Source organism: Mustela erminea, chromosome 16 (assembly GCF_009829155.1).
Source record: "Mustela erminea isolate mMusErm1 chromosome 16, mMusErm1.Pri, whole genome shotgun sequence".
Taxonomy (NCBI): Eukaryota; Metazoa; Chordata; class Mammalia; order Carnivora; family Mustelidae; genus Mustela; species Mustela erminea.
In genome coordinates this window covers 30,133,440-30,159,128 of record NC_045629.1, presented here as the reverse complement: position 1 = coordinate 30,159,128, position 25,689 = coordinate 30,133,440, and the positions used below count along the sequence as shown (strand labels likewise).

Sequence of the window (25,689 nt, the reverse complement as noted above, 5' to 3'; positions counted from 1 at the left end):
ATACTCCATTTTGGAGAAAGTCAGTGGAAATATCTGCTAGGGAAAGGCAAGTGAAGTGGAAAATCACTCCTGAATATCCTAGTCTCTATCAAAAGTGAAATGCTTCACTCCTAATGGGAAGGGAACCTTTAAGTCCAAGTGACCATTCTATCCCCAAGAAAGGCAGTTCACCAAACCCCACAATGAACTTGAAAAAATTGTTATGGGGTAGACAATAACATGGTCTCACTGGAAGTGCTGGGAAGAGACAATGTTCTCTGATAGGTGATAGCACAGAGTGGTCCCCTATAAACTTAAGATGAAAACCACATGGCAACCATGCAGAAACACCCCAGAAAATAATAAGTCAGTTTATGGATTACCATTCCTCCAAAAGAAAACTCATCAAATGGAAAAGTAAAATAACTTATGATAGAGGAAAATGTTCCCCAAATGGATAAAGAAAATGGAATTAACAGATTAAAGGGGCACACCATGGGGTGCCTGGGTGGTGCAGTCATTTTAAGCATCCAGCTTCTAGTTTTGACTCAGATCATAATCTCAGCGTGGTGAGACTGGCCCTGAGCTGGACTCTGTCCTCAGCACCAAGTCTGCTTAAGACACTCTGTTCCTCTGTCCCTTTAACTGCTCAGTGTTAACTGCCTTTGTGTTTACTGGTTCCTACTACAAGAACTACATTTTAACAGTCTAAAAGTTTTCCATTGTGTTTTCATATGATCAAAAATTACTGAATGACAATATCACTAGTCACATATTCCTAAACTTTCAGAAGACATCAGCTGCCATATGTAAACTCAGTGCTGAAATAACCCATCTTTCTGGCGCTTCCCATTTCTAATTTATTTTATATGAGCTATACGAGTTACCTTTCAAAAGCTCAGATCTCATTCTGCCATTCTGAAGTTTAAAAGTCTTCAGTGGATCCCTATTATCTAGTCATAGAAAACCAAGTCAACATTCCTCAAGTTGGCATGTAAGGCTTTCTAAGATCTGATCACAACCTAACTTCTAAACACTCTACACTCAAATCTCCATCTAAACTTAATCCACAAAGGGCCACTGACTTTTAAGGCAATTCCCAAGCTCCCAGTATTGAATTAGTTGCTTTCTCTAAACATTTTTAACTGTTATTATCAGCATTATTCCTTTGTGTTGTAATTTTTGAAGTCTATCTTTTCTTCAAAACTGTGAACATCACAGGATTAGGACCCAGTCTGGAAGGCTGGTGTTTTTATACTGATGTTTGATACCTAACAGCTTACACATAGCCACTAACAAGCATTTCATAAATGAATACAGTATTGCATTGAAAACCCTGGACTCCAACCTTGACTCAAATAGTCTTCTATTCCCTTTTATTTGCCTACTTAAGACCTACCATTCTTCAAAGCCTTATAAAATTGTAATTTTTGCTTCAGTTTCTAGAGTTCTTAGAAAATATATGATCCATCTTTGAGTTGGCAGGTTCAGATGCTTAATAAATGTTTAACTGAACCATTAAGGAACAGAAGTTGAGATTTACACAGATCTGGAGAACTGATTGTAAACTTGCCAATGTGTGCACATTGATCATTTTAGGAGATGTTAATCACTCACCAGTCTTAAGGTTAATAGGCAGTAATGATTATATATTATCTTACACATATGACAGTCAGCAACTAAAAATGTGCCAAATATGAATTTGTAATCTCAGTGCTTACATACTTTACTTTCTAACTGCCTTACTACTGCCTGAACTTTATATATCACTTCCAACTTTAGGACTCATAGAATTTTATTAATGAGAGAATATGAGGGGCCAAGTACTAGATTGACTACATTAGATCACAGTGAGCTGAAGGAAAGATAGACTCTCTGACTCTCTGCCCATATCATTGCAAATGGCAAGATTTCATTCTTTTTTGTGGCTGAATAATATTCCATTTATATGGTATAAACACACACACACACACACACACACACATAGCACATCTTCTTTATCAATTCATTATTTCATGAACATTTGGCTCTTTCCATAATTTGGCTATTGCTGTTAATGCTGTTGTAAACATCAGGGTGCATATATCCCATTGAATTAGTATTTTTATATTCTTTGGATAAATACCAAGTAGTACAATGCTGGATTTTAGGGCAGTTTTATTATTATTATTATTTTTGGTAGATAGATTTATTTATTTATTTATTTGATGGAGGTAGAGAGAGAGAAAACAGAGGAAGGGGCAGAGGAAGGGGGAGAGAGAGAGAACTCAAGCAGACTTCCTACTGAGCATGTGCCTGATGTGGGGTTTCATCCCAGGAACCTGAGATCATGACCTGAGCCAAAATCAAGTCAGACGCTCAACTGACTGAGTCACTGAGGTACCCCAGGGCAGTACTATTTTTAACTTTTTTGATGAACCTCCATAATGACTTCCACAGTGGCTGCACCAGTTAGAATTCCCACCAATAGTACCCTTTCTCTACATCCTCGCCAGTATCTGTTGTTTTCTGTGTTGTTTATTTTAGCCAATCTGATAGGTGTCAAGTGATATCTCATTTGTTGTTTTGATTTGTATTTACCCGATGATGAGTGATCTTGAGCATCTTTTCATGTGTCTGTTGGCCATCCGTATGTGTTCTTCAGGAAAGTGTGTATTTATGTCTTCTGCCTGTATTTTAACTGGATTATTGATATTTTGGGGTGTTGAGTTTTGTAAATTCTTTACATATTTACTAACATTATAACATAAATATGTAACATTCTTTACATATTTACTAACCCTTAATCAGATACATCATTTACAACTATCTTCTCCCATCCTGTAAGTTGCCTGTTTTGTTGCTTTTTTCCTTCACTGTGCAATAGCTTTTTATTTTGATGAAGTCCCAGTAGTTCATTCTTGTTTTTGTTTTGCTTGCCTCCAGAAACATATCTAATAAGAAGTTGCTACAGCCAATATCAGCGAGGTTACTGCCTGTGTTCTCCTCTAGGGTTCTGATGGTTTCCTGTCTCAATTTTAGGTCTTTCAACCATTTAAAATTCATTTTTGTGTATTTTGTAAGAAAGTGGTCCAGTTTCATTCATTTGCATGTTGCTGTCCAGTTTTCCCAGGAACATTGTTGAAGAGACTGTCTTTTTTCCATTGGATTGTTTGTTCTAGCTCTGTGAAAAACGCTAGTGGCATTTTGATACAGATTGCATTAAATGTGTAGATTGCTTTGAGTAGTATAGATATTTTAACACTATTTGTTCTTCTAATCCATGAGCATAGAGTGTTTTTCCATTTCTTTATGTAATTTTCAATTTTGGTCACCAGTGTTTTATAATTTTCAGAATACAGACCTTTTACCTCTTTGGTTAGATTTATTCCTAGATATCATATGGTTTTTGGTGCAATTGTAAATGGGATTGATTCCTTGATTTCTCTTTCTTCTGTTTCATTGTTGGTGTATAGAAATGCAACAGATTTCTGTACTTTGATTTTTGTATCCTGTGACTTTACTGAATTCATGTATCAGTTCTAACAATTTTTTGGTGGACTCTTTCAGGTTGTCTACATAGAGTATCATGTTATCTGCAAATAGTAAAAGTTTGACTTCTTTCTTGCTGATTTGGGTGATTTGGGATTTTATTTCTTTTTGTTTTCTGATTGCTGAGGCTAGGAATTCCAGTACTTAGTTAATAACAATAGTAAGAGTGGATAGCCCTGTCTTGTTTCTGACCATAGAGGAAAACTCTCAGTTCTTCTCTCTTGAGGATGATATTAGCTGTGAGTTTTCCTTATCTGATCTTAATGATGTTGAAGTATGTTCCCTCCATCCCTACTTTGTTGAAGGTTTTTGTTTTTTTAATCATGAATGGATGTTGCACTTTGTCAAATGCTTTTTCTGCATCTCTTGAGAGAATCATATTGTTCTTAAAGCAAGATTCCATAGGATCAGTGGGACTGAAATAGCTCCCAGCAGTTAGAAAAAGAAGACACTTTTCTAAGTAGGGGCAGTGAGATGAATGCTAGCACCACAGCATGATTACAGAGCCTGTCCTAGTGAAGGAGAAAGGGCTTTTCATAGTTCTCTTTCTATATGTGCTTATTATTGTAAAACTTTGGTTTACTCATATCTGGCCAGGCTTCTACTAAATCTGTGCCTTTTTTCTTTGAGGACAATGGTTTCTAATACTCCCATGCTTTGATAGCAATTTTGTGAGAATTACTATATCAGTAATTTTTTAATTTGTTTTGAACCCAGACCTAGGTCACTATTAGATTTACCAATATCATAAGCTTTATAAAATCTGGTTCCTTTATCATGTGCATATAAAGGTAAATCTTAGCCAGATAACCAACCAAGATGTCACAGATGTTGTAGATCATGTAAAAGCTATACGTGATCCTCAGTTGTTTTCTATTAATGGTGGTTATTAAATCAATGACCATCATTGGTGTTGAGTACTATGAGGTTAGAAATGTAGTTTATAGAGATAAAAGGATTCTGCATACCGTGAAGAACACAGATAGGTTTTAATCAAACAGTGAATACTTTAGTGTGAACCTATTTATGCCATGACTCAGTGAACCCTGTGTGAATGTTCAGTCTAAATCTGCCACTTGCTGGCTGTGTGACATTGGATAAATACTTAACCTTTTTATGCCTTTATTTCCTTATTTCTAAAATGGGGATAAAAATTAGCACCCACACTTCACTGGACTATTATATGGATAACATGAATTGGTATATGACTGGCTGATGAAACAATTCCTGGAACTTAGTAAGCATTCAACAAGTGGTGGTTCTTATAATCTTATTCATGTTAGAATATTTCTGTAACAATGACTTCTAAATTTCTACTTTATGCCCTTAAGAACAGAAACAAATAAAAACCTTGAATATTTTAAAATGGCTATAAATTGCTTGATATATGAGAGTGAAATTCTATTAAAATTCAGATGTATAAATGATGACTTTGCATTTAAAACTTAGAAGTGAATCATCAATAACTGTGGTTTTCAAATTTTTATTTATCTATGAATTTTTTTTCAAATAAATCTTACATAGAACTCCAGTGAGGTTTTGAGCCTTGAGTGTTCTTTATCATCTTGTGCCTATTTTCAGTGGCTTCTGTGTCGTTCTATAAACCCCAGGGTTACAAGGAACAGGGTGTTGGAAAACCACTGCTCAAGTTCAGTGTACTCACTTTACAGATGAGGTAATTCAAGGAGAGGCTAGATCATGTCAGTGTACTGTTATAGAGAGATTGTTGGTCTGGAAAGAAAAAGGTTTCCGTCAGAGTCCTAGCTTTGGGACTTTGAACAAGTCAATTAACTGCTATAGGGCCTCACTTTTATAATTCATAAAACTAGAACTTTGACTTGCATAATTTTTGAGGTCCATTACCACTGAAAAATTATTTAATGCCAATAGAGGAACGTTAGGATCCAGCTATCCACACCTCTGTTTCAGTCTTCTTTTCATTGCATTGATGTAGGACTTTAGTTTATTTAAAAGAAACAGAGAATGGTTGCAATGTATGAAACTTTCTATCTCATAATAATATTCCTACACACCCAGAGGAGCATGTGCATAACTTTTTGGTCTGTGGCACTATACCAACTACAGGTGGATATGCCACCAGGTTTCAGTGGTTATTCAATGTACTTAATATTGCACATTGAGATTTAGGGAAATCTGCCAACTGTTGAATCATAGAATTCCTGGAACACAGGTTCTTATCTTCAATCTTTGGTGACCACACTTTGGTTAACACAAATGAGTAAAATACCAAGTTATGTATCCAGGGTGTGCTGGTAATGCTGGAGAGGGATCTCATGAGTAGAAAATATATATTCACCTCCAAAATAGGCATCCAATGCTTATATAATTTTGCACAAGATAAAGAATGGGTTTAATAGCTAAGATTTATTTATCATCCTTTTGTAGTGTGCTCCTTTGTTGAGCATTCATGGAACCATAAGTATTTTTAATAAATGTTGCTGATTGTTTGATTTTTCTTATTTTGAGCCACATCAGAGAAATTCTTTAGAGGTATTTCTACAAGTGGGAACTCACAAACACAAGTTTTCTTTTCTAACTCTTCTGTATAAAAAGTACTTTGGAGGCACTTTCATGATACGACTTTGAAATATTTGATAAGAATCATTTTCAATATTATTTTTGGACTGGTCCTCTTTGTTTTTATTCCTAGTGTGCTCTCTATAGTGAATTATCATTAATGTTAATTGTTAAAGCATTTATTTTTATTTTTTTATGTTAAAGCATTTAACTTCTTATTTCTGCTATTATTTATGTATATGGAGACATAATATAAAACACACTATTTTCTGAATGGTAGTTAAATGAGAAACAAAATGACAATACATTAATTAGAGCTGTTTTACTTGGGCTATTCTTGGTCATAGGAAGGACTGGAAAATTAATATTATTATACTTCAATAACCTCAGAAATTTGATTAATAAATTTACAGTTGTTAATTAATAGTACTCTATATTTAACTTAGAATTTTAGCACATGTGAATAGGGTTCAGGATTGAGAAAATAATATATTTTCTTGGTTTTTGGCTAGTACTCTCAACTCTTCTGTTAAACTTGGTTGATTAGGGCCCCTGTGTGGTTCAGTTGGTTAAGCTACTGCCTTCTGCTCAGGTCATGATCCCAGGGTCCCAGGATCGAGTCCTACATCTGGCTCCCAGCTCTGCGAGAGAGTCTGCTTCTCCCTCTGACCTTCTCCCCTCTCATCCTCTCTCACACTCTCTCTCAAATAAATAAATACAAATCTTAAAAAATAATAAACTTGGTTGATCAAAATTTTTAATCAAGTCTACATTACTTGGATGGCAATCTTAGTGTAGTAGAAAAAGCATGAGCTTTATAACCATGCCAACCTCTGTTTGTATGCTAATTCTGCCAATCATTAGTTTTTTCAGTTAGTCTGTTTGTGAATCTGCTTGTCTGGGATTCTGGGGTGTAGTGGTGGTGGTGATCATTGATATATAGGGTATTGTTTGCCATCAATCATTCTAGGAAAAGGACATGCCTGGGAGGGTAAGAAATGTAACTGTTTTCTGGTTGTTTTTCTTTTTTTCTTTTTCTTTTTCTTTCTCTCTCTCTCTCTCTTTTTAATACAGGAGAAGGAACTCCCTCTTCTCTTTGGAACTGGAAATGAGTTGCTCTAAAAATCTCAGTTAAGAGGACTAGAGAGCTTTTCTAATGCTGAAGGTGACCGTGTAAAAGTAGGGCAAGTGTGAGCCACAGATTCTCATTGGTAGAAGTAGCTGCATCAGAAGAGGAACTGTTTTTAGAGTAGCCAGAGTCTAGAATATTAGTCATGAAATCCTTCAGGCTGAAGAAGTTCACTTATCAGTAGTAGAAAACAACATCAATGAACTTCATCATCAAAGAGTATTTATTGGCTATTTTTAAATGAAGTATAATTGACATAAAATATTCTGTTAGTTTCAGGTATGCATCATAGTGATTGGATATTTCCAATCACTGGATATACATTGTGAAATGATCCCCATGATAAGTCTAGTTGCCATCTGTTACCATACAAAGTTATTATAATATTATTAACTATATTTCCTATGGTATATATTACAGTTCTATGACTATTTTATAATTGAAAGTTTGTACCTCTTAATCTAGCTTGTACCTCTGTTTCATCTGCCTCCCCCCAAGATCTCTCCAATCTGTTAACCAATAGTGTGTTTTCTGTATCTGTCTGTTTCTGTTTATTTCTTTTAGTTTTCTAGATTCCATATATAAATGAAATCATGTGGTATTTGTCCTTCTTTGTCCATTTCACTTAGCAAAATACCCTGTAGGTCAATCCATGTTATGGGAAATGACAGGATTTTATTCTTTTTATGGCTGAGTAATAATCCTGTATGTGTGTACCATATCTTTTTTAGCCACTCATCTATCAGCTTCATTTCTTTTCACTCTACATTTCTCTGTGTGCCATTTGGCTTCATGTTGTGACTTGTCAGTAGCAAACAGAGTTTATTGCTTCCTTCAGATCCAGAAGAATGATCATTCTCTTGTACATAGCCAATTTAATCAAGGCTCTGGCTGTATTTTTATTGGATTGCCTATGAAACAGTTGTTATGACAGTAGAACACCAAGGACCTGAATGCTTTAGACCTTGGTTATTTGAGCCAATTACTTTGAACAAGGAAGATCAGATAACCCTTATTAACTTCGTATCTAAGTCTTAGACCAATTAGATTCCAACCCATAAGTGGGAGTGGAATAAGTCCCAGAAATCACGTGTCTGCTAAGTCATGAAGAGGGGGAGGAATTGATAAGATATGGAAAGAAAACACAATGTTCATTACAGTGGGAGTGTTCGGAGTTCCAGCAGCCAGAAAAATGCTTCGACACAAAATGTTGTGATTCCTCTCCACAACTAGAGGTGGCATATGACCGATTCTCACTAGCTTTACCCAAGAAAGTGGTGAATTCATGAATACCATCATCTCTAGAAGAAGGTCTTGACAGCAAGTTGAAGAGATCAGGTGGAAGAACTGAGGAGTTATTACAGAGCATACATTAGATAATACCAGGAGGAATTTCAGAAATAACATGGCAGACTGCCTGAGTGGTTCAGTCAGTTAAGTGTCTGCTTTCGGCTCAAGTCATGATCCCAGAGTCCTGAGATGATTGAGCCCCTCATGGGGGCTTCTGCTCACAAGGAGTCTGCTTCTCCCTCTGCCCCTCACCCCACTCATGCTCTCTCTCTCACCATCTTTGTCTTTCTCTCAGATAAATAAAATCTTTAAAAAAATAATGAACTTAGCAAATGAGAGGAGTTTATCTCAATAAGCTAGGAAGGTAAAGGTTTATATTATAATAATGTGTGCGTAAAAAAGAAAAGCTACTTTATGCTGTGATCATTTCATAGACATACATGTAAAGATCTCTCAAAAGAAAAGGCAAAGACTTTGTGTAATTATACATATTGTAGGAAAAAAATAACAAGTGAAATAGAAGTAAAAATTCCAGAATTGAAGAAAGATCTATTTCTGTATTTTATTAAAAAAAAAATCAAAAATTCCTTTGATTATGTCAATAATAATAAGAAACAAATCTAGCATATTTCAAAGAGAAGTTTTTCAAACAAGTATCATCCTAGAAGAATAAAGAGAAAGGGTTTCCAATAAAGGAAGATAATGTTAGGCCACCCTCCAATTTTTAACCCACTTTTACTTTCACCTGACCAATCTCTACTAAGATCTGTAATAATAAGAACATGAGTCCACAATCCTACACGTAGGCAAATTTTAATCAATGTGCCAAAGAAAATAAAAACACATAGCACTCAGGAAAGATACAACTCTCTTATCTAAAACAATCACAACAAAAATCTGACAGCAAGATTGGTCCTATCAAACAAGATATTAATATATTTCAATAATGAACAAATGATGCTATAAAATGACTACTATTAAATACTGAACTGTTTTGTGGTGTCTAGATAGTTATTACAAATATGGGAACACAATAATAACATGTTTAATCTAAAAACTAATAATATACAAATCAAGTGGTTACAGGAGGTTACAGGAGAACTGAAAGTAAAATAGATAATTTATCCCTCTTTGTGTTTCAGAATGACCATTTATATGAGATATATTTACCATTTATATTGAGAAAGGATATAATTTTAACAGTTTTTTGGAAAACACTTTTTTTTGAAGATTTTATTCATTTATTTGACAGAGATCACAAGTAGGCAGAGAGAGAGGAGGAAGCAGGCTCCCTGCTGAGCAGAAACCCCTATGTGGGGCTTGATCCCAGGACCCTGGAATCATGACCCAAGCTGAAAGCAGAGGCTTTAACCCACTGAGCCACCCAGGTGCCCCTGGAAAACACTTTTTAAGAATTACCTTTAATATGACAAAATTACAAAACAAATGAAAAAGAACACAAGAAATAATAATGAATATCTAACAATAAATAAGAATTAAGATCTGAAATTAAAACTAATTGTATAAAAAATATGCATTATATGAGAGACACAACTGAAATAAAACATAGAAAGTTCTAAAATATTTCTTATATAAAATGTACAAACTGTTTATTAAAAAAAAAGCAACCTAAGAATGGATAAGAACCGGCTATTTATATAAAAGGAAATGCAAAATGTCAACATGAAATGATGCTCATTTTCTAATAGTAATAGAAATGCAACTTTAAGCTACAATGAGGCATAGATTTTCACATATCAAGACTGGTAAAAATGTTAAAGGCTGATTGACATCTTTTGCTGGCAAAGATGTGACGGAATGGGCTCCCTTACTTCCTAGTCAAAGTGTGAATGAATTAAAATTCATCAAATTCATTAATCAAATTCATTAATCAAATTCATTAATAAAATAAGATTCATTAAAAATAAATATACCATTTTCTTTAGCAAATTTCAATGAGGGGAAACAGTTCTACCGAAATGTAAGTATTTATCTGAAAGGGGATAATACACACATAAAAATATATATGTATACACACACAAAGATACCTATTATAGCACTGTTTATAGGAGCAAATATTGACTGTTCAATATTAAGAAAACTGTTGAATAAAACTAGAACACACAGGATGTGGAATATAATACAGTCGTGAAAAATTGTTCTAGATATATTTGGCCTAGAATGATAGTCACTATCTAAAGTGAAAATAATACATAACAAAAAGTAATGTATATACTATGAATCCCTTTTTTAAAAGATTTTATTTATTTATTTGACAGAAATCACAAGTAGGCAGAGAGGCAGGCAGAGAGAGAGAGGGGAAGCAGGCTCTCTGCCAAGCAGAGAGCCCAATGTGGGGCTCAATCCCAGGACCCTGAGATCATGACCTGAGCTGAAGACAGAGCCTTAACCCACTGAGCCACCCAGACACCCCTATGAAATTTTTTTAAATGGTAAAAGAAAATACCTTCATACATCCTTCATATATCATATATATATATATATATATAATATATGTATGTGTGTGTGTGTGTGTGTATCTCCTTCACATATCCTATATAAGTGAATTTTGAAAGCTTATATGTACATTACATATAAACATCGGTTTTCTTGAGCAAGGATATTTTCATCAAACTGCTAATACCAATCACCTCAGGTGGGTGATTATAGTGGGGACAGAGAAGAGAAATTAAAAAGATTTTCATCATACATCTCAATATTATTTGAATAATGGCAAGCAAGTAATATATTTAACATTAGAAGTATTTTTAAGTTATGTTAAAAGTAATTTTTTTAAAAAAAGATAGGAAAACTCTATACCATGCAAACCAAAAATCAAAGTACCATAGTACAAGTAGGGTGAGCAAAAAATTTATTGCCCAATCTAGTACATTTTTAAGAATGTAAGAGGAAGGGGGCACCTGGGTGGCTCAGTTGGTTGAGCATCTGCGTTCAGCTCAGGTCATGATCCCAGAATCCTGGGAAGAAGTCCCACATCGGACTCCTTGCTTGGCGGGGAGCCTGCATCTCCCTCTGCCTTTGCCTGCCACTCTGCCTGCTTGTGCTCTCTCTGTCTGACAAATAATTAAAATCTTTTAAAAAAAATGTAAAAGGAAGCTAACCAATAGGCTGCCACTCTGGTACAATCAAGATTGGTCCCAGAAAACTGGGGTGTGTGGTCACACTATGAATAAAATAAACTTCAGAAGTATTATCAAAGATAACAAAAATATTTTATTTCATTTTTTCTTTCCTAAGACTTTATTTAAATTCCAGCCAGTTAACATACAGTGTAATATTAGTTTTAGTTGTAGAATTCAGTGATTCATCACTTACATATAATACCTGGTGCTAATCACAAGTGCCCCCCTTAATACTCACCACCTGTTTAACCCATCCCATTGCATCCAGTAACCATCAGTTTATTCTCTATAGGTAAGAGTCTGTTTCCTGGTTTGCCTCTGTTTTTCCCCATGTTTGTTTGATTGTTTCTTTAATTCCACATATGAGTGAAATCATGTGGTATTTGTCTTTCACTGAATTATTTCACTTAGCATAATACTCTCTACCTCTATCCACATTGTTGTAAATGGCAAGACTTCATTATTTTCATGGCTGAGTAATATTTCTCTGTGTGTTGTGTGTGTGTGCATACATGTGTGATCCATATAAATCACATCTTCTTTATTCATTCAACAATCAATGGACAGTTAGGCTCTCTCTATAAATTGGTTATTATTGATAATGTTGTATAAACATCAGGGTGTATATATCCCTTTGAGTCAGTATTTTTGTATCCTCTGGATAAATACCCTAGTAGTACAATTGCTGGATCTTAGGGTAGTTCTTTTTTTAGCTTTTTGAGAAACCTCGATACTCTTTTCCAGAGTGGTTGCACCAGCTTGCATTCCTACCAGCAGTGTAAGAGGGTTCCCCTCTCTTTGCATTCTCACCAACATCTGTTGTTACCTGTTTTTTATTTTAGCTATTCTGACTGGTGTGAGGTGATATCTTATTGCAGTTTTGATATGCATTTCCCTGACTTCATCAGGGAGTATCTTCTGCTTGAAAAGTTGCGCATCTTTTCATATGTCTGTTAGCCATCTGTATGTCTACAAAGAATAATATTTTATTTTAATAAAAAATTATTGTAAGGAAATATTCACATACAATATATGGCAATATTAATGTAAAAATTCTTAGAAATAAGGCAATCTTCTCTTTCACTTCTGCCTTGGAGAAAGACATATCTTCCTGTATCCTAAAAGTAACAACTTTAAAAATGCACTTGAGATTTTATTCCACATGGCCTCCTCTTAAGACTCAATTTTTATTTAATTAGTTATCTATTCTTTTCCTTGAAACACTGGCTTCTCCACTGAAAAATTCCCATTATATAACAAACATTTCACTTAACTATTCCAAAAGAAAGCAGATAAAGCATTACAGTTATGGAAAGGACTCTGGAGTTAGATGGCCTAGGCATAATTTTTAACATTCACTAACTGTGCCTTTGGACAAATTACTCTGTCTCTTTATGCCTCCATTTTTTCCTTTGAAAGAAATTGTGTATTATATCCCAGTGTAATAATGGAGTAATAATAGCAGTGAATTCAAAGGCTCTTTCTGAGAATAGGAGAGAGAAGTAGTTAAGCTTTGTGTCTTTTACAGAAACACACATTCAACACCATGATTCAAAGTATCACAGGAGTACTTGTTGATCTGTGGATCTTCAGTAACTAGAGCCACACCGGAATCTTGACGTTGGTTAGAAAATATTGTTAAACTTTAAAAGTCAATTGTATCATCATTATTACTAAGATATGATTTTTCTCTACTTTTTCTATAAACTTTCTTAGTATTGCCTCAGTGCAATTAAAATTGTTTCTTCCTCCTCCAATCTACAGACTGTGACTGAAAGTGCAACATTGTATCTATAGCATGTTTGCATGCTAGTGCTTGCCATAGAGCCAAATAAGCTCTAAAAATTCCAATGGGGAGAGGGGTGGATATGGGTAAGTGTAGTCAAAGGTACAAAATTCCCATTATGTAATTAGTAAGTCCTGAGAATGTCATGTAAAGCATAGTGACTATGGTTATTTAGTGCTATATTGTATATTTGAAAGTTGCTAATAGTGTAGATCTTATAATTTCTCATCATAAGAAAAAAATTTTTAACTGTATAGTGATGGATGTTATCTAGACTTATTGGGGTGATCATTTTTGCAATATACACAAATGTTGAATCATTGTTGTATGCCTGAAACTAATGTTACATGCCAATTACATCTCAACTAAAAAGAAATGTCTGGGGCATCGATATGGGTAAGGCAGGATTGGAATGTATGCTGAGCCACTTGATGCAACTTTGTGTGGCAAAATAATGTTGTACTCCTATGTTGGTATTCATCTTATCTAGATAAAAATCACTCTGGGTGGAAAGACCTCATTTATAAACAGATTCTTAACTAGTTACCATGGCTACAAGGCTAATCATAGATGTCATTAGATGATAACATATTAATCTTCTGTTGATTCCCTATCTATCTTAACAACCCTAAGAAACAAGTCTCTAAAAAGTTTACTTTGCAAACTTTGTTTTCAAAGGATAGGTGTATGTGTGTGTCAATATAATATAATATAATATAATATAATATAAATGTAATTATACTATATACAGTGTTACTATATTATATATTACATATATTATGTATTACATTATGTATATATATTAATATAGATAGTGCTATTATAATTACTACAATCAGGGAAAATATGTATGTATATGTATGTATTTTGAAGTTTTTATTTTAATGAAATCCATATTATCAATTATTTCTCTCATGAATCATTCCTTTGTTATTAATTTAAAAAGTCATTACCACTGATGTTGAGCATCATTTCATAAGTCTTTTGGCCATTTGTATATCTTCTGTGAAAGAATGTCTCTTCATGTCTTCTGGTCATATTTTAACTGGATTATTCATTTTTTGGGTGTTGAGTTTGTAAGTTCTCTATACATTTTGGTATTAAGCCTTTATCAGGTATGTCATTTGCAAATATCTTTTCACATTCTATAAGTTGCCTTTTAGTTTTGTTGATTATTTCCTTCACTGCGCAAGAGGTTTTTATTTTGATGAAGTCCCTATAGTTTATTCTTCTTTTTGTTTCCCTTGCCTCCAGAGACATATCTATTAAGTTGTTATGGCCGATGTCAAAGAGGTTACTGCCTGTGTTCTCCTCTAGGGTTCTGATGGTTTCCTGTCTCAATTTTAGGTCTTTCAACCATTTTAATTTTATTTTTGTGTATTTTGTAAGAAAGTAGTCCAGTTTCATTTGTTTGCATGTTGCTGTCCAGTCTTCCCAACACCATTTGGTCATCAGGGAAATACAAATCAAAACAACAATGTGAGATATTACTTCACACCTGTCAGAATGGCTAAAATCAACAACACAAGAAACAACAGGTGTTGGCAAGGATGCAGAGAAATGGGAACTCTTTTGCATTCTTGGTGAATACTTACTGGTTCAACCACTATGGAAAACAGTATGGAGGTTCCTCAAAAAGTTAAAAATAGAGATACCCTATGACCCAGCAATTTCCCTACTAGGTACTTACTCAAAGAATACAAAAATACTAATTCAAAGGGATACATGCAACCCAATGCTTATAGAAACATTATCAGCAATAGCCAAATTATGAAAAGAACCCAAATATCTATTGACTGAAAAATGGATAAAGAATATGTGGGGGGAGGGCACACATACACACACACACACACACACACATATAATGAAATATTACTCATCCATAAAAGAAGAATGAAATTTTGCCATTTGCAACAATCTTGCCTTTTGAAAGTGGATCCTCTAGTCCCAGTCAAGCCTTAAGTGATTATAGATGTGGCCAACATCTTAACCACAGCCTCATGGAAGACACAGAGTTAGAAGTACCTAGTTAAGCGCCTCCCAAATTCCCAAACCACAGAAACTATAGAGTAATAAATGTTTGTTTTAAGCTATTAAAGTTTGTAATAATTTATTTTGTAGTAATAAATAATGAACAAATGGCTACCAGAGGCTTATTCTCCTCATGTGGAAACACATGAATACAAGTAGGCAAATTCAGTTGGGCAAATACATCTTAAACCTCTGCTGTGTCCAGTTTGCAAATGGCCACTATCCAAAGCATGGTCTTTTGGTCAAACTCAATACCAGCAGTCATGGAAATATTTCTCCAAAGGAGGCTATAGGTCACTTAACAGATATCAGGTTCAAATCTTTAGAAATTCATAGGGAAGAGGAGTCTTTACAGATGTTATTAAGTTAAGAATTTTGACACAAGATTATGTCTTATGCTTGGGTGAAATGGCCATCACAAGTGTCTTTGTAAGAGAAAGCTAGGGGTGGGAATGCAAACTGGTGTAGCCACTCTGGAAAACAGTATGGAGGTTCTTCAAAAAAAAGTCCCACTTTGCACTACTAGGTATTTACACAAAGGATATAAAGATACTGATTCCAAAGGATACCTGCACCCTGATGTTTATGGCAGCATTATCAACAATAGCCAAGGGCTCCAGGGTGGCTAAGTTGGTTGGGTGACTGCCTTCACCTCAGGTCATGATCCTGGAGTCCCAGGATCAAGTCTTCCATTGGACTTCCTGCTCAGTGGGGAATCTGCTTCTCCCTCTGACTCTCCCCTCTCTCATGCTCATTCTCTCTCTCTCAAATAAACAAATAAAATCTTTTAAAAAATTAAAAAATATGGCCAAATTATGGAAAGAGCCCCAATGTCCATTGACTGATAAATGGATAAAGAAGACACATACACACATAGAATTATTATTCAGCTATGAAAACAAACGAGATCTTGCCATTTGCAATGACGTGGATGGAGCTAGGGAGTATCATGTGAAGCAAAATAAGTCAGAGAAAGATAAATACCATATGATTTCACTCATATGTGGAATTTAAGAAACAAAACAAATGAACATAGAGGGAAAAAAGAGGCAAACCAGGAAACAGACATTTAAGTTTAGTGAGCAAACTGATGTTTACCAAACTGAGGTAGGCAGGAGGGGGGAATGGGTTAAATATGTGACAGAGATAAAGGAGGGCACTTGTGATCAGCAACAGGTATTGCATGTAAGTGTTGAATCACAAAATTATGCACCTGAAACTAATATTACATTGTATGTTAACTAACGGGAATTTAAATAAAAACTTGGAAGGAAAAAAAAGAGAGAAAAAGGCAGGGGGAGACTTGACAGACACATAGCGAAGAAGGTGATAGAATTTCAGACAGAGACTGAAACCATGTGGCCACAAGCCAAGGAACACCAAAAAATGATGGTAGCCAACAGAAGAAAGAAGAGGCAAACAAATGGATTCTCCCCTAGATTCTCCAACTGATACCTTCCTTTCAGATTTCTGGCATGCAGAACTGTGACAAAATAAACTTCTGTTTAAACCTTGGTAATTTGCCACAGCAGCCCTAGGAAACAGATATATCCTCTGATGGGGTAGAGGGAAGAGTTGAATATTGGCTGAAAATATAGTCTAATTTAGTTTTGCATCCCTTCAAAAGATAACCAGAAAATAACATCTACACCCCCAATGTTTATAGCAGCAATGTCCACAATAGCCAAATTATAGAAAGAGCCCAGATATTCACAGATAAATGAATGGATAAAGAAGATGTGGTATGTGGTGTGTGTGTGTGTGTGTGTGTGTGTGTGTGTAATGGAGTATTACTCAGCTGTCCAAAATAATGAAATATTGCCATTTACAACGATGTGGATTGAACTAGAGGGTATTATGCTGAGTGAAATAAGTCAATCAAAGAAAGACAACTATCATATGATTTCACTCATATGTGGAATTTAAGAAAAAAAAAAAAAGGAGCACAGAGGAAGGGAGGGAAAAATAAAAAAAGATGTAACCAGAGAGAGAGACAAACCAAAAAAGACTCTTAACCATAGGAAACAAACTGAGGATTGCTGGAGGGGAGGTCGGTGGGAGGATGGGGTAACAGGGTGATGGGCATTAAGGAGGGCACATGATGTATATTGAGCATTGGGTGTTATATACAACTGATGAATCACTGAACTCTCCCTGAAACTAATAATACACTATATGTTAATTAATTGATTTTAAATTTAAAAATATATATAACCTTGGGGCGCCTGGGTGGCTCAGTGGGTTAAGCTGCTGCCTTCGGCTCAGGTCATGATCTCAGGGTCCTGGCATCGAGCCCCCATCAGGCTCTCTGCTCAGCAGGGAACCTGCTTCCTCCTCTCTCTCTGCCTGCCTCTCTGCCTGCTTGTCATCTCTCTCTGTCAAATAAATAAATAAAATCTTAAAATATATATATATATATATAACCAGAAAATTTTTTAAAACTATGCATTGATACTACCAAAAGAAATGGGCAAATGAACATGTAAATAAGCAAATGAATACATAGATAAGGAAAATGAAGAATTCAGATCAAAGATCAATTACCCATGAAAGCAGTAGAAAATGTCAAATTTTTCTTCATAACACTCCCTAAGAAACTGAAGTAAAAAAATCTAAAAAATAATACAGTGTGAGGAGAAGAGATAACAGAGAAAATGAAGGTGAGCTCTTTGGATTTAGGGGAAAAATAGAGAATAAAATGAAAACCATAAATAAATGCCCTGTTAGAACAGGCACATGGAAGACATTGTGGAGAAAACCACAAAATATGAAATTTAAAAAAATCAAAGACAAAGATATAAAAAGAAAAGATGAAATAGAAAATCCATTGTAAACACAATTAGTGTTTCTGAAGAAGATACTGTTAAAGGTGTAACAGAAAAAATTCAAAGAAGAAAACTATACTGAAATGAAAGACATGTTAAGTCTACAGATTGAAAGGACATTATGTATTTTTAGAGCAATTTATGTAACACCATGTTTTATACTGGAAAATATTGCAGTTCACAGTCATTGTGATCCTGGCTTTTCTCTTTTGATTTTCCATATCCTTACTAAATATGATGAAATCTTCAAACATGTCATGATGCTTATAAGAAATTATTATTGGTAAAGTAAATCAAGTAAAGTGACTCAAGAGATGGATATCTAAGGTTCTCTTCAACTCTGTGATTCTATTAACCTTAGTCTGAGCCATCCTTCTCACCAGGCTTGAATAAAAACAGTTTCAGAAACTAACTGTAATTGGCACTCATATACCTGTTAACATATTCATAAAAAACACTGAAGCCAATAATTATTACCTCTATAGGAGTCAATCTTTTAGTGTAGAATAAATCTTTATATACTGTAGCAAACAGTATATATATATATATACTGTAGCAAACAGCATACATTTAGCAAACAAATCAACTGGCATAATATTATCTTTCTTATGTTGTACATACATATAACAACATATGACTACATATAAATGAGTCGTTTTTAAACTCATTGGAACAAGGGCTTAACCAAGTGGTTTTTCATATATTTGTGTGCCATGCAATTTGTTAAAATGATCCAAGAAATGAGTGCTAATTCTGTGATGTATTTTTGTATAATAATTTTGATAAATTGGAAAACATGCACATTTGTCTATCTTCTTTTTTTCCTAATGTTTCATATTTTTATTTAAATTTCGGCTAGCATACAGTGTAATATTAGTTACAGTCTTGGAATTTAGTGATTCATCACTTAATAAAACATCCAGTACTTATCACAAGTGTATGATGCCTTAATGCCCATCACCCATTTATCCCATCGCCTGCCCACCTCCATCAACCCTCAATTTGTTCTCTAAAGTTACGAGTCTCTCTTATTTTTTTTAGTAATGGCACAGCAAAAATGAAATACTCCATGTTTTATCAGAGAGAAATGTATATATGATTTATTGGGGTTTTTTGAAGTTAAATGGAAATCCATAGGAAGATAATTTAATAGGAAAGTGTTAATTCTTCACTACCTCTTCAGGAGTGTGTATAGTAGCAACATGAAGTTAGTTACAGGAAAATATATCCATTTGCACCTAAGATATTTGCAGTATGACTGGGGAGGTTGGTACTAACAAATATTTTGTTTACAAAGCATACTTTTACAAAGGTAAGAAGTGATAGAAAAGTGTCCAAGGGATGATGCAATATCTTCCCTTTATATCAAATGGCACAAGAAACTGAAACTGTTTCTTTTACTCCTCGGGCTTAACAGGGACCGTGCACACTGACTGATAGTAAGTGTCGAGTGGTTAAATCAATGTTCACACACTCATTCCTACATAAAGCAGATAGTAAATACAATTAAAGTCAGGATAAACCCAGAGACCATTCATACTTTTCACTGGTGACCAGGGTAATGCACATTTTTCTGAAAGGCAGGTGAAGACTAGAACCCCAAGACTAAAGCTTGCCATTACTCCACTTACCCTGTTTCTTTGGTGACAACATACAGGCTGTGATTGCTTCAAGTACTTCTGGAAACTCTGATAGCATAGAATTGCTAGTTTGCTTGACAAAACCAGTCTAATCCTGTGTATAAGAGAATCCGAATCCTTAGGAAATTCTTCCTAATACCTCAACTAAATTCCTGATTTGGGTAATCCCCACCTTCTACTACTACATTCCTTAGAAATGAAAAATTAACATGGCTTGTCTGCCTTCCTACTCCTACATAACAATACACACACAGTCAATCCCATTGTTTATTAGCAAAGTTCTATCTCAAGCATCCTAGACAAATTGGGTTAGTAAAAATGCTGCAAAATAAATTTCAGCTTCACTCTCTCTGTCAAGAGGTTTTCTCTTATTCTTATGTAAATTCTTTTTGTTGCTGTTTTGTAGTGGCAGGAAATTGGACTGGAGAACCTCTTAAATGCATCTCAACATTATGATTTCAGAATTTATTGTGCTTTGTCTACATAGTATAACTTCTAAAATAGGCACTTCTATTTCCCCAGTGAACCAGAATCTCACAGTGATTTCTGGGATTAAATTAGGGAGTCTGGGGAAGCTCTAAATATGTGAGGGTTTGTGTCTATACTGGTTTATTCTTTAACTGTAGAAAACTATTCTTTATGCCTAGTCAGCTGAGCCATGCTGAAGTTATTTTCCTTAAAATGCACATATTAAAAGCAAGTATTATAACGTTGTTTTTAAAATTGCTACATATTAGAAAAGTCCCCAATTTAACCATACTATTATATAATTACTCTTTACAGGACACCATGATAAAAAATCGTACCAATTGCCCGAACAATGAACCTAAAGTTTTAAAAAAACATGCATGTGATGATAATAAGGTAATAATAATTTTTTGGGATTTATATGTCATTTAAACTTGATTTTATAGAAGCTTGTATTATTTGTTAAGTATTAGTATTAGTATTATATTGATTATATTAATAACATAATCTTTTCATTTTAACCAGATAATTCTCACTGACCTATTAAATTATACTATGGTCTTCTTTTATACTTTTTTTTTTTTTTTTTTTTTTTTTTTATATTGCCATTTTTTTTTTTATTTCCAGCATATCAGTATTCATTATTTTTGCACCACACCCCGTGCTCCATGCAATCCGTGCCCTCTATAATACCCACCACCTGGTACCCCAACCTCCCACCCCCCGTCCCTTCAAAAACCCTCAGATTGTTTTTCAGAGTCCATAGTCTCTCATGGTTCACCTCCCCTTCCAATTTCCCCCAACTCCCTTCTCCACTTTAAGTCCCCATGTCCTCCATGCTATTTGTTATGCTCCACAAATAAGTGAAACCATATGATAATTGACTCTCTCTGCTTGACTTATTTCACTCAGCATAATCTCTTCCAGTCCCGTCCATGTTGCTATAAAAGTTGGGTATTCATCCTTTCTGATGGAGGCATAATACTCTATCCCCAAGGGTACAGGTCTGTGAATCACCAGGTATACTTTGATTTTACAAAAAATCCTATGTTTATTCAGTAAATATTTTTTTCTATTTTAGCATTTCAGTTTTCACTTTGGAAAATGCTAGAACTGCTGAATTCACAGATACACTTCCCTTATTTGTGACATATTTGTGCAGGAAAATCCTTGTTAGAGTGACTGCTTGCACACACACACAAACATAAGTCATGGGAATAATTTACTTTTAGGCCTTTGAAATTTCTTCCTTCAGTATTTGCTTATCTTCAAACAACGACTGCTTCTGGTTGGTGCAATACTACAATTTACAAAACTTACAACCAAATTTTGTATTAGTTCCTTCTACAGAAACTAGTATGATATTCAGTCTTTTTTAAACTCACAGTAGCTGAGTTAACCTCATAGTATCACATTATATATTCATAAATTCTTTTTATTCTAATTTCTTACTTTAAATATTTGAAAGCCTTGTTTGAGGTGAAAAATGGACCTTTTTTTTTTTTTTCTAATTGCCAGCTATTCATCCATAACTCAACAGGTACAAAAATAAGGAGAAGAGAAACCACATACCTTCCACTATTGTCACCTCCCGAAGCCCTCTCCTTTGGTTGACTCATTTAAAATGGAATAATGCTGTTAAAGGTTCATCCATAAGTGATAAGATCATAAATTTATATTATGAAGAAAGGAGACTTCAAAAAGTCAAATAATCATTAAGGCAAATTCTAGGCACTCCAGATTGTCACTTAGGAGCTAAACAGTTTTAGTCTAGTTACTTGTCAGTCATGTGATTAACTGGAATAGAAATCTGGGGCGGAGGTGGGGCATTATTTGGCAATACATTTCTGGCTTTAGGCTCCTTATAAAAGCTTATCATTTTTTAATATTTTGTTTGAACCACAACCCTTCTGATTTTTTTTTCTGTAATAGGAAGGTATATTTTTATATCGTGCTGCTCACAAGTTGAAGCAGTTTGTGAAAGTGAATGACAGTGAGGATTTCAATCTCCACTTATTAAGAGTTTCACAGGGCACATTACAATTGTTGAACTGTACCCCCAAGGTAAGTTGTTTACTTTGAACAAAAATATCAACTAGTCCTGTGATAGGATACTATAATTCTCTGGTGATCATATCTGGTATCATAGAATCCTAACTGTTTATCATCACTTAAATTTGAAATATATTTACTCAACTCTAGAAGAGGAAAGTCTTAACTAGGAAAGCACCTATTCTTTGCTAGGGCAAATAGTTTACAGAAGCGGAGTAAAAATAAGGAAGTGCATACATCATTGCTATAATAATGTTGGTGGAGGTTAATGTCATAACTTGGGTGGGAATGGTGAATTTTTACCTCTAAAACTCATTAATAATTTTTGTCCATAGATGTACACATTTATAAGAACTCATAGCCAATAAAACAGATAATCAAAAGCATTTAATATCTTTGTATGTTAAAACTTCACATGTTAAAATATATATATATATAAATACATATATGTCCAATTTTTAAAATTTTTTTGCTTCAATCATTTTGTTAAGTATAGGGCTAATTTTCCCTACTTATCTTCTAGTGGTTAAGCAATAAAACAAAATTTGGAAGACACAATCTTGATACTAAGCCACAGTTTCTTTATCTGCAAAATGGAGAAAAATATAATATCTACATTACAGGATGGTGACAGGGTTAATTAATTGGCATAATTCATGTAAAGTGCTTAGTACTAGAAAGGTTTCAATAAATGATATATTATTATTACCACTATCCTACTCTTCAGAAATTTTTACCAATGGCCAGAAAAGCCAAAAGGTTTCTTATGATTTCTTAAAAAGAAATTTTTAACATTTTCATGACATAAAAGTGTTCCTATGTGTTCTTATTTTTTAATACCTATAGTTGTCCACAGGCGGTAAGATGGTAAGATTATCCTTGAGCCTTATTAAGAGCGATGAAAATAAAGATGATAGAATGTGAACCACTTCATTTATCATTATATTATCTACTTGATGCAAGCCAGTCTCCTCTTGGTGTTTTGGATTCGCCAAGTTTATTTCCAGTTTTGATCCCTTACTTATGTTAGTCTTCTATATGAAATTTCTATTGTTCTCTTTTCTAGAAATCCATAAGGGATGAATCTCTAAATTTTATACCTGAAACCAATTTTACCATACATGTTAACTAACTTGAATTTAAATAAAAACTTGAAATAAAAAAATTTTAAAATAAACATCCTAAATTGTTAAAAAGAAAAAGGAAAACTAACCTGTCTTGCTTTTTCCTTTTTCCTGATATTCTATTTCTAAATGAAATTATTCTTCCATACTATCAAAACTGAAGATTCTCAAATAGATTAGGTGAATTTGACAGCAATTTAAAATTTAGCCGTGAAAATAAAATAAAACAAAATAAAATTTAGCAGACATTAATGAAAGGAGCAATAGACAATTAATATTCAATATTATCAAAGTGACTTTGTTTTTAAGGAAGGAATAAAGCTACCTTCCCAGGGTGAAGTCCAACCCACTAAAAACTTGGTGAGAATAATTGTATAATTTTCTTTCTTCATCAGCTTTTTATTCAACTTAATTCCTTTATGTTTCCCTTTGAATTTTTTTTTCCTTTTCTATGGTTCATTTTGAAAACAATCATTATATTGTTAATAAAAGGAGATGGGATGTACCCCTTAGAAATTGGATTCCTTTAAGCTACAGTTTTTAAAGCGACTGCTTAATTTTTTTTTTTTTAGAGTTTTATTTATTTATTTGAGAGAGAGAGAGACAGTGTGCAGGGGTAGGAGGTGGAGGAGAGAATCCTAAGCAGGCACCACATGCAGTGCCTGAGCTCCATGCAGGGCTCCATCTCACATCCCTCAGATCATGACCTGAGCCAAAACCAAGAGTCAGACGCTTAACCAACTGAGCCACCCAGGTGACCCTTAAAGCCACTACTTTAAAATGAAAGAGGCTAGGGAAAATATCAGAGCACCATTTTTTTTTTTTAATAAAGCAACAAAATGAGCACATCAATAGGTAATGAACAAAAGACATGAGCAAACCACTTCTATAGGAGCACATAAACTAGAAGTGTATGAAGAAAGTAGCCATCCTGGTTAGTTAGCAAACCTTCAGCATAACCTAACATGATGGAAATTAAAGTTTGAACACTTGAAAATGTGTATTTTTTTCAATATAAATTTAAAATTTGTTTTAATATCTTTTTCTAGGAAGACAATAAATCTGTAAAGGAACAGAGAAAACAGAAGAGCTTGTGTTCCCTAGGGATACTACTACAAAAAATAAAAACTTGTTGGAATAAAATTTTGAGGGGCTCTAAAGAACATTGAAAAATATGGAGTGGCAATATAAAGACATATGAACTTCACTTGTATCCTTCAAGAATATATCTGCTCATAGTGGGGGGTAGAGGACCCTGGAAGTTACAGAATGCATCCTGGTGAAAGCGGATTAGAGCAATTGAGAAATTCATACCGTAGTACTAGAAGATGGATGTAAACAGTGTAAACCAAATGCTGCAATCGATAAACCTTCATATGTTTTTGGACATAGAGCAATCAGTATTAATTCTGAATTCTGTGATTTTTTGCAATACAATCCAAGTAAGGTATTAAAGGCAATAATACTTTTAAAAACTGTCTTAAAATTCCAGAAGAAGACATGTAAAATCTGTGAAGTATATAAAGGTTGCAGGAATTAAAAATTAACATTGCTTTATTATCCAAATAATTTTATGCACCAGCATGCTACAAGGAGAGTGGAAATTGTTGTCTTCTGTGCTGGAAATGTTTCAGAGTTAACAAATGTGGGTAATGCCAATGAGAGTAAGGGCTAAAGAAGCAGTATGAAGGAGTCCAAGATACTTCAGTGAGATTAAGACATGTAATTAAACTTGAATGCATAAGACAGTGCCTTCATTAATGGTATAGCAAATGTTTTAAGATGACCATAAAGAATGATTTCACAAAATAGAAAGTCACCTGTTCTAAGGATGCCAAACCATAATGCTGAGTTACTTTTGTCATTTATGTGTAATAAAGTTTTTCTAAATGAGTTTGCAATTTGGGAAGTATATTTTTAACAGAATAATATATGTTGACCTTTTTTTTTTTTTTTTTTTTTTTTTTACTTTTTTTTTTTATTTCCAGCATAACAGTATTCATTATTTTTGCACCACACCCCGTGCTCCATGCAATCCGTGCCCTCTATAATACCCACCACCTGGTACCCCAACCTCCCACCCCCCCGTCCCTTCAAAACCCTCAGATTGTTTTTCAGAGTCCATAGTCTCTCATGGTTCACCTCCCCTTCCA

The 25,689-nt window shown here is 34.3% G+C and overlaps 1 protein-coding gene across 1 annotated transcript in view; it reads left to right on the top strand.

The window, feature by feature from the left end:
• IL7 (interleukin 7) overlaps window positions 1-25,430 on the top strand; it is a 45,570-nt gene extending 20,140 nt beyond the window's left edge. The window contains exons 3-5 of the mRNA XM_032316181.1: window positions 20,676-20,756; window positions 22,293-22,424; window positions 24,586-25,430. Coding sequence (XP_032172072.1) covers window positions 20,676-20,756; window positions 22,293-22,424; window positions 24,586-24,705 — 333 coding nt within the window. The 3' untranslated portion in view covers window positions 24,706-25,430. The remainder of the gene's footprint in view (window positions 1-20,675; window positions 20,757-22,292; window positions 22,425-24,585) is intronic.
• The last annotated feature ends 259 nt before the right edge of the window (window positions 25,431-25,689 follow it).